The sequence below is a fragment of the Excalfactoria chinensis genome, chromosome 1, assembly GCF_039878825.1.
Source record: "Excalfactoria chinensis isolate bCotChi1 chromosome 1, bCotChi1.hap2, whole genome shotgun sequence".
Taxonomy (NCBI): domain Eukaryota; kingdom Metazoa; phylum Chordata; class Aves; order Galliformes; family Phasianidae; genus Excalfactoria; species Excalfactoria chinensis.
In genome coordinates, this window is record NC_092825.1 from 103,857,052 (window position 1) to 103,870,294 (window position 13,243).

General features: G+C 47.1%; 1 protein-coding gene across 3 annotated transcripts in view; it reads left to right on the plus strand.

The window, feature by feature from the left end:
- The first annotated feature begins 1,091 nt into the window (after window positions 1-1,091).
- Window positions 1,092-13,243, plus strand: part of PDE9A (phosphodiesterase 9A) — a 42,953-nt gene continuing 30,801 nt past the window's right edge. Inside the window, exons 1-2 of one of the 3 annotated variants that reach the window (XM_072330028.1) lie at window positions 1,092-1,378; window positions 12,375-12,445. In XM_072330028.1, the coding sequence (XP_072186129.1) occupies window positions 1,310-1,378; window positions 12,375-12,445 (140 nt within the window). In that variant the 5' untranslated portion in view covers window positions 1,092-1,309. Of the gene's footprint in view, window positions 1,379-1,874; window positions 1,964-2,612; window positions 2,637-12,374; window positions 12,446-13,243 lie in introns of those variants that run through there. The other 2 variants (XM_072330045.1, XM_072330037.1) reach the window with 2 other exon arrangements.

Genomic DNA, 13,243 nt, shown 5'->3' on the forward strand with positions numbered 1-13,243 from the left:
GGTCCTCTGGAAACCAGACAGCATGTAAAAGAAATGCACAAAGAAGCAAGTAACAATTTCCATACACAGAAAGTTCTATGCTTTCCATAGCATACGGAAAAGAGTTAAAGCTGAACTGAGGAAGTCAGCTTCTGCCATAGACAAGATGGAGGAGCTCGTAGTGCTGTAACCAGCAGTTCAGTCATTAGCAGCCCTGACTTGTGGTGGCAAAAAATATCCCAAGAGAAGCAAAACAGAAAAAACAGGGAAGGAGATCAAACATCCAATGGAGTAGCCAATGGGATAATCAATGACATGGTTTGTAGGATAGTGAATGGGATATCTGATAGCATGGGATAGCCAGTGGGATGTTCTACAGGGCTCCCTCCTGAAAATGGTGATGGACCCAGAAGAAGCAGCTCTCAGCCGCACTGTGCTCACAGCCCGTGCCATGCAAGGGCAGAGGAGTGGCTGTCTCCAAGTCCTCTCCCCTCTGTGACCCAGCATGACCACTGCTGATCTTCCAGCTGTCAGTGAGCATGGACGCAGCACAGTGGTGTGGACACACAGCAAATGATACCCGGTGTCCTCTCAGAGGGTTGGCCATCACGCGCTTTGCTTCCCTCTGGCTTTTTGGCTACACCTTGGCTGTGCTTCCCAGGATGCTTCGCATTCCCCATTGCTTCATGAATGTACAGGCTTCGTGTTTCTTTTGTATGTTTGAAACTCACAGCTGTATGGCCACAGCTTTCCCTTTCCATCTTTCCCTTCCCATCTATTGATGACAGGAGGGGTGTGGAAACCAAACGGTGTGTTTTTGGTGGAGGCAGCCCCAGTGGGTGGCTAAGGGTACCTCCAGCCTGCTTGCAGCCTGCGTGGAGCTCACTGAAAGTAAGTGTCAGCACTAATTAGCAATTATGGACCTGTTTCAACACACAAATGAATGACATCTCTCAGCACCCCTGATGGAGGAGGTGTCCCCCCCCCCTCCCCCGCCACCCATTCCCCATCAATAAGTGCCGTTCGGCTCGGCGTGTGCCACGGGAATGCCGAAAAGGGCTGTTGCCATGGGAATGGACGCATCTGGAGCCGCGTCCCCTCCTGCCCACGGCATCTGGATGCGGACGGGAGCACCACGGGAAGGAGGTGGCGGGGAGACGGGCACAAACAACGCGTGCACGTTAGAGGAGGGACCTTCCCAGAATGAGAGTGCCGTGGGACACAGCGGAGCGGGGACACCGAGCTGCCAGGCAGCGGTGGCTCAGCCTGGTGGGATAAGCCTTGTTTTCTGCTCTGGTGGGAAGCCCGGTAAAAGCCCAACTGTAGCAAGATGGGATCTGCCTCTTCAACTTACCGGCCCAAGTGTATTTATTTGGATATTGATGGAAGAATTCAAAAGGTACTTTCGCTGTTTTTCACAGAGCGGCGTCTCCGGACGCAGCGGTGGTGCAGGCGGTGTGTGCGCCGCGCGTCCTATTCCTGCACGGCGAGTCGGACGCGTGGTGCATTCAGCCTCTGTTGAAAGGGAGGGGGGTCTGGAGAGGCTTCTGATCTTTATTTAAAGGGGAAGGGGCAGCCGGCACCTCGTGAGCACCCGGTGCGGCTGGCAGGATATTGGAAGAGGTTCGGGGCCCCTCTCTGAGAGCAGCCTCCCGATAGTTTGCGAAGTTTTGCCTGCAGAGAGATGCTGGAGGGCACGGAGCTTGTGGGATTGCCTAGCCAGGGGGGGAGTTTTCCTAGGGAGAAGTTCCAGGGCAGGCAGGTGCCGGGTGTTGCTGTGCGGCAGCGGTGCGGGAGCCCCGGCTGCACTTGTGAAGCCGTGTGTTAGTATCGATAGATGCTAATAGGATCTTGAGCTCCCGTTCCCCACCTGGCTTAGCCAAGGGGAAGTTGTGGGGGAAGTGTGTTCTGGCTGAAGGAGAGAGCTCACACCATTCGGGAGAGAGCCCACGGCTTTTAGACTGAAAAATGCTTCGGCATTCCTGTAAGTCCGTCCTCTTTTCCTTCTTTCTGTTGACAGTTCCTTGGCCACAAAGTGAATGCCTTTCATGCAACAAAGCAAAAGCCACCAAGAGGCTCACGAGCAACTCAGCTCTGACTTGCAGAATTCCAGTCCTGATCCCTGGGTGCTCCTGCTTGGAGTCCCTTTCACACATCTGTGCTCTTTGTTGCTCCTTTAAAAAGAAACAGCAAAGATGCCCTTCCCCATCCCTTCTCTCTCCTGTATCAGTGTATCCAGGCAAAGGCAGAGCTAGCAGCCCCTGCAGTCCCCTGTCCCTGCCTGGGGGACCCCCACAGCCTCAGTGCATGAAAACACCATTGGATTGAGGGCCCTGGGGAGGCTGGTGCTGTGTGAGCACACTTCCAGAGGTGTCAGTCAATCACACTGGCTGTCATTTCCACTGTCATGAGTTTATAAACAAGAGCGTTTCTCAGAGCCTTTCTCTGGAGAGCACTTTTGTCACTGAAAACACGGGAGAGGCCAAAGCTCGTGGGCAAGCAACTGCAAACCCAGCCAGCATTAAGTATTATTCTTTTTTTCTTTTCTGGCCTGATAAATGTTATCTGTTTCTTTTGTCAGATGTGAAATTCCATCTGTGCAGTGTTTGGAAGGATTCCTGCTGTAAACATACTGCTTAAATGGGGTTCACCCAGGGGTAAGCAGGGCATAGAGCTGATCCTCATGCCTCCTCGGTAACAACATTGCTAGGACAAAAAGCAGCCCTTAATCTTCTGAGGAATGCGGTATTGGAGACTTCTAAAGGGAACTCATTAAATCAATGCTGAGCCGGTAATGAGGTATGAGCTTCATTAGAGCAGGGCTTGCTGAGTTTGAAAGGGCTCAGCTCCAACTTGCAGCTGGCTTGCTGGGTCTGACAGAGCCCTGTAACAGGGCTGCCCATGCTATAGGAGTGTGGCAGCCATAGTGAATTTCTTGTTTCCACCACACTGTGTGACCTCAGGTCACACTGCTGACTTTAGGGGTTATTGTTTGCCCTCTGCACTGGAGGAAAGGAAGGGATGCCCCAGGCTCAGTGAGTGGCCACCACCCTTCAGAGCCTACACTTTGCAAATGGGCATTGAGAAATGCTCTGTTGCAAGTGCTGAGCTGAGCTAAGTAGGTTTGTGTGTCATCAGGTCCAGAGAGGTACAGTGGGGGGGGGGGGGGAAAGGGATGTGGTTTAGTGCTCTGCTGCAATGGTCAGAGCTGGAGGAGAGTTTGGTGTCATTGAACAGATGCAATCCATGGGACAAACTGGGCTGGGTTATCAATGCCAGAGCCCACAGCACAAGGGGTGGCTTCTGCATCCACCAGGAGAATGCTTCTGGATGTAGCTCTGGGCAGCCTGGTCTGGTGGTTAGCGACCCTACACATAGCAGGGGGGTTGAAACTGGATGAGCATTGTGGTTCTTTTTAACCCAGCCCATTCTATGATTCTATGCTTTAGCTTGATGGTAGCTGTGTCCTGGCCAAGGGACATGGGACAGGCCCGGTGGTGGAGGCAGAGCAGTGAATCTGGAGGGAATAGACCTGTTAGGCTGCTGGAGGAGGGAGATCAAAGGCTTTGCAGTGCCACATAGCCAGTGCCCTGCACAGGGCAGCTTCAAAGAGGCCATTTGTTCTCAAGGCTGAATGAAAAACGAGGTTTCAGTGTAATTCATCAGTGTCTCACCAGTGCCTATGCAACGTGGATGCACACCTGGGGGAATCAGCGCTACAGGATTTCTCTGCTTCTAAAGGATGCTCTTTCCCAGAGATATATAAAAGTTCCTAAACCACTTCCCTGCTCACTTACATCCCTCTGTGCTGTGCTTGCACATCCAAGGCTTCATGCAGCAAAGAAACACAGCCGTGTCCCCCTCAGGCACAGCCAGGCCTGCTCCAGCCAAAAGAGAAGACCGTGGAGTGAGGTGCCCATGTTTCACAGAAGATAAGGAGACCTCACAGCGCTGTGGCAGACAGAGATTTCTCCTCTATCCCAGAGTGCCACTAGATGGGGTGGAGCAGCCAACCCCCAATCTACCAGCTGAGAAGCCTGAAAAACTGGAGGAAGCCACCAACTGTGGCTCTGCAGCCTTATTTTCCTTCACAATGTCATTAACCCTCTGGCTGCTGTTAAGAGAAAAAATCCTATTGACTGTTTCAAATGCGAAGTCTATTAGCATGAAGATCACACCCAAACATACATATATATGCATATATATTTCTTTGTTTCCACACAGAAACTACTGGGGAGCATTTGATTTTGACCTTTGAGATTAAAGAGGTGAGAGCAGAGCCAGACAGTGGCCACGTTCCCAGGTGGGTGGGTGGCTTCATGGCTCTCATTTCCAAATGTCAAAGGGTGGTTGGCTTTGCTCGCTTGGTTGTGAGGAGTTGCACTGAGAAAACGCTTGACTTGAGAGGATTTCTGTTTCCAGCGTCTTAATCAACATCATACTTGAAACGAGGATGGAAAGTCAAATGGGTACAGAGCCTGAATGAACTGGAAAAATGAGGACTGCCGACTTAAGGAAATCACTCAGTGGTATTTCTTCCCCTTCACAAAGCGAGTAAAGAATTCTGGAGCCATTTGACTGGCTTACTGAGTCATTCTGGATGCCGAGCAGAGTAATTAGCTCTCTCCTCCTCAGAAAAATGTACTTTTCCCTGCGTCTACCATGAGAACCCGTTGAGCAGCGCACCCAGATATCCACAGCTCTTGCTCCTCTTGGCCTGAGACACATGAAGCGGAGAACAAAGAGAAGACTGTCTTTTGGTGTTGCGGTTGTTGCATTGAAATGTCAGCGCATGGGAATATTTTCTGTCTTGTGAGCTTTTCTTTTTAATTAGAGCAACAGCCACTGTGGTATAAATGCCTAGACTCCAGCAAACCCAACAGATTTTTTCCAAAGCTTGCTGCACTATTTTTAACGCACCAAACTGAATTCAGATTAAAAACAAAACGCAGCAGAAAAATAGTGGCTTGATGATCAGTTCAAGGCCATTAAAGATCTTTGTATCCTTAATTGCTGCAAGACAGTCCCCATGGTTCTCTTGGCAATTTATTCACGGGTTCCTCCAATGCCAAAACCCTTTGTAGCCTCTTCAATTAGGCTTCCGTATGTTTTTAGATGGACCAAGGTCATTTTCCTATGACTGGCAGGTCTCAGTGGGCAGTGGAGGGTGTGAGGTAGTGCATCCAGAGCCTGGTCAGCACTCTTGATCAATACTGGCTCTGCAACTGAAGCTGGCCCTGGTGAGCCCAAGGCAGATGCTGAATGTTCTTGTAAAGCAGCAAAAATGAACAGCAGCTTCTCTCAGACTTCAGAATGTTACAGCGTGTGAGGAGTACGTAAACATTTGAAAGAGTAAAAATGGCTTCAAAACAGGCTTTTTTAAAATGGCATAAAATGTTATACTGGATAATATAAAATGTTATACAAGAAAGATGTGGAGCTGTTGGAAAGGGTCCAGAGGAGGGTGACGAAGATGATCAGGGGACTGGAGCACCTCCCCTATGAAGACAGGCTGAGGGAGCTGGGCTTGTTCAGCCTGGAGAAAAGAAGGCTGCAGGGTGACCTCATTGCAGCCTTTCAGTACCTGAAGGGAACTATATCCAGGAGGGGAGTAAAGTCTTCAAAAGGGCTGATAATAGCAGAACAGGGGGAAATGGATTTAAGTTGAAAGAGGGTAGATTTAGGTTGGATGTCAGGGGGAAGTTCTTTACTAGGAGAGTGGTGAGGTCCTGGAACAGGCTGCCCACAGAGGTTGTGGATGCCCCATCCCTGGAGCTGTTCAAGGCCAGGTTGGATGGGGCCCTGGGCAACCTGATCTAGTAAAGGTGTATGTTTGGTGGCCCTGCCAGGCAGGGGGGGGTGGCACTTCAAGATCCTTGAGGTCCCTTCCAACCTGGGTCATTCTGTGATTCTGTGGAGGCCATTTTCTCTTCCCTTTCCTCTCCTGTCTGTCCTCCCCAGCTAGTGGTGTTTACTGCAGTCCATCCTCATGCAAAAGCTTAACAACCTTCTGCTAGTGATACCTAAGGTTTTGGACAAGCAGACCATCCCAACATATGTTCCTCACCTGCTCAGGGTAGCACAAACAAGAAGAAACCATTTTGTTTCTAGCGCCTTTGCCATTCAATTCTACAACTACCAACCGGCCTTTCACCTCTCACTGCTTTTCCTTGCTGTATTGCCTAATATCACACATCTGAAAGCCTTATATTATGAACCGTGCTGGAATGTCAGACAACGTTATTTTTGTGAATAGTTTTGAAACAAGCAGCTTAGCTTCATTCACATTTAGCAAGGACATTTGGTGCCAAAGCATCCTTATTACCTAGTTTACAAAATATTTGGAGCCTAATGCATTAGAGTGCTACGGGGTTAATTGTGCTTAGTACTCCATTAGAAACTATCGTGTGCCCTTTCTCTGTTAATAGAAGCTAGTGCATGTACATTTCAGTTACTTGTCAAAGGCTGAAATATTCCTATGGCCGCTATAAAAACTAAGAAGCTTTAGCTCAAAATCAGCCTTGCTAGTTCCTGGTTGCATCCTGTCATTAGTGCTGAAAGACTGAATATTGACAATATGTCTCTTAGTATAGTCAGTAGACTGCAAAAAGTTCTCCTTAATGTAGCTTTCTTTCTCTCCATACCCTCAAAAAATTAATGAGATTGTAGTGACAGAGCCCACCTCTGCCATACTGTTTCATTCAGTGGACCTCCAAGACTGCATCATACCATTGAATCATGAACATTTTCTCTTTCCTAAACAGAAAACAAACAAACAAACAAACAGCAACAACAACAACAAAAACCCTTTCCCAAAAAGAGAAAAACCTCCTCTCCCTTAGCATTCTGTTCAGGAATGTTATAAAGGATGGGAACCATGACTTATCACATAGCTACATGCCTCAGTTCTGCCTGAGTCCTATTTCTCATTTCAGGGCAATGTATATAAGCAGGAAAACCAATAGGAATCACCCTACCTAAAACTAAACCATAGTCATCTAAAAGTCAGTGGTGACTACTCCAGGCTAGTCATGTGAGTTCCCCCACAGGCACCAGGGAGGAGGGTGGTACCTCCATTGGATGATTCATCCAGTCTTAAACTGGATTTTGGAGACACGTGGGCTGATTTTCCCTTTGGAATTATGTGGTCCTCTTCCTCTACTGACAATAATACTGACTCAGTGACTAGCCAGGCAACACAGATGAGACACCTCATCTGTAGACACTTAGTTACGTTAGATGAATCCTATCGTGCATTTCATTGATGGTACCATGGTGAAATGAATGATGCCCGGACACCACACAGCTCAAAGTTAGGTGCAAACCAGTGGGGCTGTGGAGCAGCCTTACCTTGAGGCAATCAAGGTCAGGCTGTACAAGACTCTGAGCAACTTGGTCTAGTTATGGGTGTCATATAGGTGTTCATTGCATGGGAGTTGGGCTAGACAGCTTTTAATGGTCCCTTCCTACACACAAAAAAATTCTATGACTCTACGATGAGCTCTGGACGGTGAAAGTAAAATGTCTGCCACATTCCTCCCTGCCTTACACAGACAGAGTCTGGAGAGTTCAGGGGGAGCTTTTATTTTTGTTTGGATTCTTGGCCAAGGGCCCTTGCTCTTTCTTTCTCATACAGGCCTATACAAGCACACGCTTATTTTTTGTTCCCCTCTTAGTGAAGCTCCTTACAACATCTAACAGATGGCAAAACTGGCAAACTATTTTTAATGCTGTCTAACATTTGATGCTCAGAAAAAAAAATGGAGAGCTTTCACAACTATCTGCTGTTAATTACTTCAAGGAAAAAAAGAATACACAGATGTCATTGAGGTAGCTGGGCTCATGTTATAATATATGTATCTCAATTAAAAGAAGAAGCCTGAGAGATGTTTAGATGCAGGGTGTTAGGTAAGGCTTCTGCTGAATATCAGGAACAGTGCCTGATAAAGTAGATGCTCTTGTCACTATTTTTTGAGGAAGATCTATTTGCTTACAGGTCTGAAAAATTAGTTTCTATCAATGGTTTCTGCAGAGTGTTATCTAAGAGCTCTGGATCCTGTTTCATTTTGATATGGAAAACAAATATTGCTGGAGAGAAAGGCAAAATCACGATAAAAAGATTCACATCAGCCCTCTATCTTGTTTAGAAATCCTCCATGAAAGCTGCTGTAACAGAAGCAGCAACGATTTCCATAGTCCATGTGAGATACATAACTGAGTTTTACCAGACTCTCTCTGACACGTATCTTTCAGTCTCATTAGTCAAAGATTATCATTTCAGATTGCTTTAATTCCACTCTTTCAGCCCTGACTCTGAACATTGCTCACTGGGTGAACTGAAAAAGCACCAGCAAGTACTAAAAGTCTTGAATACAGCAAGCAAAAGGAATTGAGATTACACACTGGGGATAGACTGGCTTTGAAAATCTTCCTGTATTATTCACTGAGGAGTTTTTGTAGAGTAAAAGAAACAAACAAATGCTAGTTAAATACCAGATCAGGACAGGATAACACTCTGGACAGGGTTTGCAGTGTACAGAGAGGATTAACTGTTCTCAGGATCAAATATAGGGCAGAAATTGGATTTGTAGGCCATGTTTTTACCCATCCTATCTCATAGCAAAATATAATGTGATTAGTTGTAAACCGGTATGTGACAGAGTGAGCACTGTGGTCCCATAGTGATATCTCCATCATGACCCTTCATATTAAACTAGTTCTCTGAGTGAGAAAGCCAGACAGATACTGGTGGTCTTTATCTCTACTTGTTTTAAAATCCTTATCCCCTGCCAAAGGTGGATTCTGTGGGTCAAGAGTGAATGACCTGTCAGAAAAAGAGTTTCCAAAAGGTGTCCTTTCACCAGGACAGATATCAGCCTACAGTTTCAGACCACAGAAAAGATCTCTGAGCTGGGAACCATGCGACACTCTTGAGCCACGTTGTCCTACTTCACGGTTACTGCCGTGATCTTATTTCCACTCCCAAAAGCCTCAGTTATTATTTATTACTTGTTTTTCTCCCTTTGCTTCACATTACCCTCAAAAGCAGGCAGAGTGTAAATACCCACTTAAATCATGTGGCTACTTCTAGGTGCCATCATCTCCTGCCTTTGGTCTCCACTGAGCTCCATAGCAAGGTCTCAGTCCTGCCCAAAGCAGTGGTATCTTCCAGTGCTGGGTGTTATTGCAGGGACTGAGGTCTAAGGGACATCAAAGGACGTCAGAGGGCTATGAGGCTGGAAGGCTCTGAGGACAAGGTGTGTGAGGAGAGGCTGAGGCCCCTCGGTGTGCTCAGCCCAGAGCAGAGGAGCTGATGGAGGCCTGATGGTGGCTGCAGCTCCTGACAGGGAGCGGAGGGGCAGCACTGAGCTCTGCTCTGTGTGACAGCGACAGGGCCCGAGGGAACGGCATGGAGCTGTGCCAGGGGAGGGGCAGCTGGGGGGCAGGGAAAGGGGCTGCACCACAGGGCGGTGGGCATGGAACGGGATGCACAGGGCTGTGGGCACGGCCCCCAGTGCTGGAGTTCAAGGAGCATCTAGACAGTGCTATCAGTTGTAGGGTCTGATTTTTGTTGTTGCTGTGTGGAGCGTGGAGTTGGACCCAGTGATCCTTGCTGGGTCCCTTCTTAACTGGAATGTTTTGTCATCCTATGATCATGGCTGTGGCTTGCTACCCAGGATAGGAACGAGGACCCACTAAAGGCAAGGACTGTGGGTCAGACAGAGCTGCAAAAGGCTTGAAGGATTGTGAAGTCCTTCAACACCGACTGAACCTGAGTCAGAACTACAACCAGTGTCAGTAAAATATCACCATAGAGACATGGGCCAAATAACAGTGGCTCCAGGAAATCTGCTATCTTCATGGATCTGAAGAAGATGCTCGTTTCTCCACCCACGGCCAAGAGGGCTGACTATCCTCAAAGCTGCAGGACAACCACTTTCTCTAGTCACGGGAAAAAAGTGTATGTCCTAACTGGCTCACGTACAGCCACAAGCCAAATGTCACTGTATTGGCTTCATGGTGCTTATGTCCCTGCTATGGTAATGGACTTGAGGCAGATTGGATTCCTATACCGTGCTGGAGCCATCAATAGTACACAGCACTGTCCAAAATACATTCCAGTTGTATTCCACAGACACACACAACTGACATTGGCTTTATTGGGAACATAAACATGCAGGCAATAACAGGAACAATTGCACAGTTCTGGGAAATGTTTGAGGCTGTCTGCTTTGTTTTAAAAGAGAAGGAAGTTGGTCAGGAAAGCTCAGCAGGTTGCAAAAGCAGAGAACTTTAGTAGCTTATGCTCTGTGATTAAGGGGGGGGAAAAACAACCATTTACACCCCAGGATGAGTATCAAAGTACAGGTGGTGATTCACAAATCCACTTTTAGTAAACTCAAAACGAAATGTCAAATATGGAAAGATATATGGCACGTATGAGGATAGCTCATAATCTAGAAGATAATATCTACAGTCTTTGTTTTGCTTCCCACTCTTTCGCTATTGCATGGAGTAAAGAGAGGCATTACTGTTCCTCCTCAGCGCGCTGAAAGCTCCTGCTGCTTTTTGTGAGTCAGGTCGCCTTTCTTACTTTTAATGTTTTTTTAATATATATATTTTTAACCTTTTCCTCTGCCCCAGTCAATAATTGATTTCTAGAAAAAGAAACCTCAGTACCTGAAATATCACTCCCACCATGTCACAAGCCTTTACCCTGCATTCAAACACAATTAATGTCATCTGCTCCACTTCTGCAGGTATCAGTTGTTGGTAAAGGAGCAGCTTCCCAGCACTCCGCCAGCCAATTTTAGCAGCTAGCACTCCAATGGGATGCTGCGTTCTACTCTGAGCAGGATTCCATACCATCTAATCCTGATTAGCTCTGATATAGCTCTGCTATAGTAGCTTTGATTGCTACTATATTTAAAAAAAAAACCAACAAACAAGGGTCAATCACAGAAATAGTTAGAACAGCCTTTTAGAACACACCCAGATATTAATCCCACCCATTTCCTCACTTACAAACGCTAACTACCTCAGCAATCAATTGCCTCAGGATTTACAATGTAAATAAATTAACTACTGTAATTTCATCTGGGTCGGGAAACAGGGAAGGTGAGTGTGTGTTTCTGTATCAGTCATAGCTGTCTCTTGAGGAGATTGATGCTGTCCACCTAATGATGCCCAGATGAAAAATAAGAGGACTTTTAAGCACCAGTGCAAAGTGAGAGTATTGCTCCAGCATCAGAACGAGGGTTTGTTGAATCACATCTCACGCACAGCAGGACTGAGTCAGGGGGGCCAGACATGGCTTTTTTGTCCTCAGTCTTTCAGTATTTTAGGAGGAAAGATGGTGCGATAAGACTCCTTAAACCTCCAGCTCCAAAATGCATTCTTGAATTGATCTCAGCCTATACTCTTACAGGGTTACAGGCGAGCACAGAGCTGGATCTTTAGGTCAGGCTGGTTGTGTGGGTCTATGAGAGTCAGGGTAAGGTGAACTGAGTGGTAGGTGAGACAAGAAGTCAGAAAAGCTCATGCTGGAACAAAAGTGTGGAGGTGTGTATGGGCAGAGGAAAGTGTCAGAGAGCATGCTCCCTGTAGCACAGCCTCTTCAGGGCCTGGTGGTGCCTCCAAAACTCCTGAAGTTTACATTTTCCCAAGCAATCAATAGACACTGACCTGTCTTGCTGGCAGAGCATCCCACCTTCTCCTTCTGCATCTGCACCTCTGTGGTCAGCAGAGGTCTGGTTTGGGCATCACATGGCAACTCTGTGCTACCAGGACTGTAGGATCATGTCATTGAGTGTCAAGTGAATGCTGTGATCTCAGTCTCACTGCTGGCCTTTTAAGGTGTGAGTTCTGACCTTGCATCAGGAACAATGCTGATAGACCATGGAGAACTGGGCATGATCGGGGGGAAGTGCTCTCTTCTGCTTACAGCAAGCTTAAGGTGGAGTAATCCAAATAATAGTGCACTTCTGTGCTATCCAAGGAGCTACCTATATCCGCAAGATATATGTTTAGAAGAAACAAAGTCACTTTCAAAATCCAGGGCGTTGCTTAATTAAATCTGTGGTTTCTGCCATCCTGCAGCACATCTGCATTGTGAGATACCTTCTGCCAGCAGTTGTCATACATTACTGCTTTGCTCCAGAGCAGCACAATTAGGTCTCCTGAGCTTTCTTCCTTTATCAAAATGAAGCACAGATATTAAAGCTAGAGCGGAGAAATATTCCCGCTCACGAGTCAGATCAGATAATTGAAATGATGGGATTAGCCTTAAAATTGTCCCAGTTCAAGCCTGAATAGAGTTCATCTCTCACTGGGAACTAATTGTCCTTTCTGTCCTCTGCCTTTTTTTAATCTCCTTCTGCTGTTCGGTTTGGAAGGTGATCTTCAGTAAATACTGCAACTCCAGGGATATTATGGACCTCTTCTGCATTGCAACAGGGTTACCAAGGTAAGGCTCATTTATCACATGTATTTCATTATTGCTCTGATACTCCTAGGGACAGTTAAAAGCTAGGCCCCAAATGGTCTGGTTACCTGCTTTCCAGGCTTCTCTCCTATTCCAGACTGCTGGAATAAGTTGGGGCTGCGCAGAGAACCCAGCTGGAGAAGTGCACAAAGCCCTGGTGAGTGTTTAGTTGCCTGCTCTACAGAAATTACAGCCAGTACAGCAGTGTAGCCAAGAGCATATGCAGGGTCTGTGCACCTACCGGTTATACCCATGCCCCAGCACTATGTTTTTGCCCCTAGACACTGAAACACCATCATACTTTTAAAACATGATTTTTAAGTAAAGAACATGAGGACAGTAAGAAACACTGCCACTAAATCACAGTCATAGAATGGTTTGTGTTGGAAGGGACCTTTAAGACCACCTAGTTCCAACCCCCTGCTACATGCAGGGACACCTCCCTTTAGACCAGGTTGCTCAAAGCCCCATCCAGCCTGGCCTTGAGTGCTTCCAGGGAGGGGGCACAACCTCACTGGGCAACCAGTTCCAGTGTGTCACCACCATCACAGTAGAGAATTTCTTCCTGATGTCTAGTCTAAATCTATCCTTTGCCAGTTTAAAGCTATTTCCCCTTGTCCTGTCACTACCTACCCTTGTAAAAACTCCCTCCCCAGCTTTCTTGTAGGCCCCTTCCAGCCACTGGAAGGCTGTTACAAAGTCCCCCTGGACTCTTCTCCACACTGAAGAGTCCCAGCTCTCCCAGCCTGTCCTCATAGGGAAGGTTGCTATTTAGATATG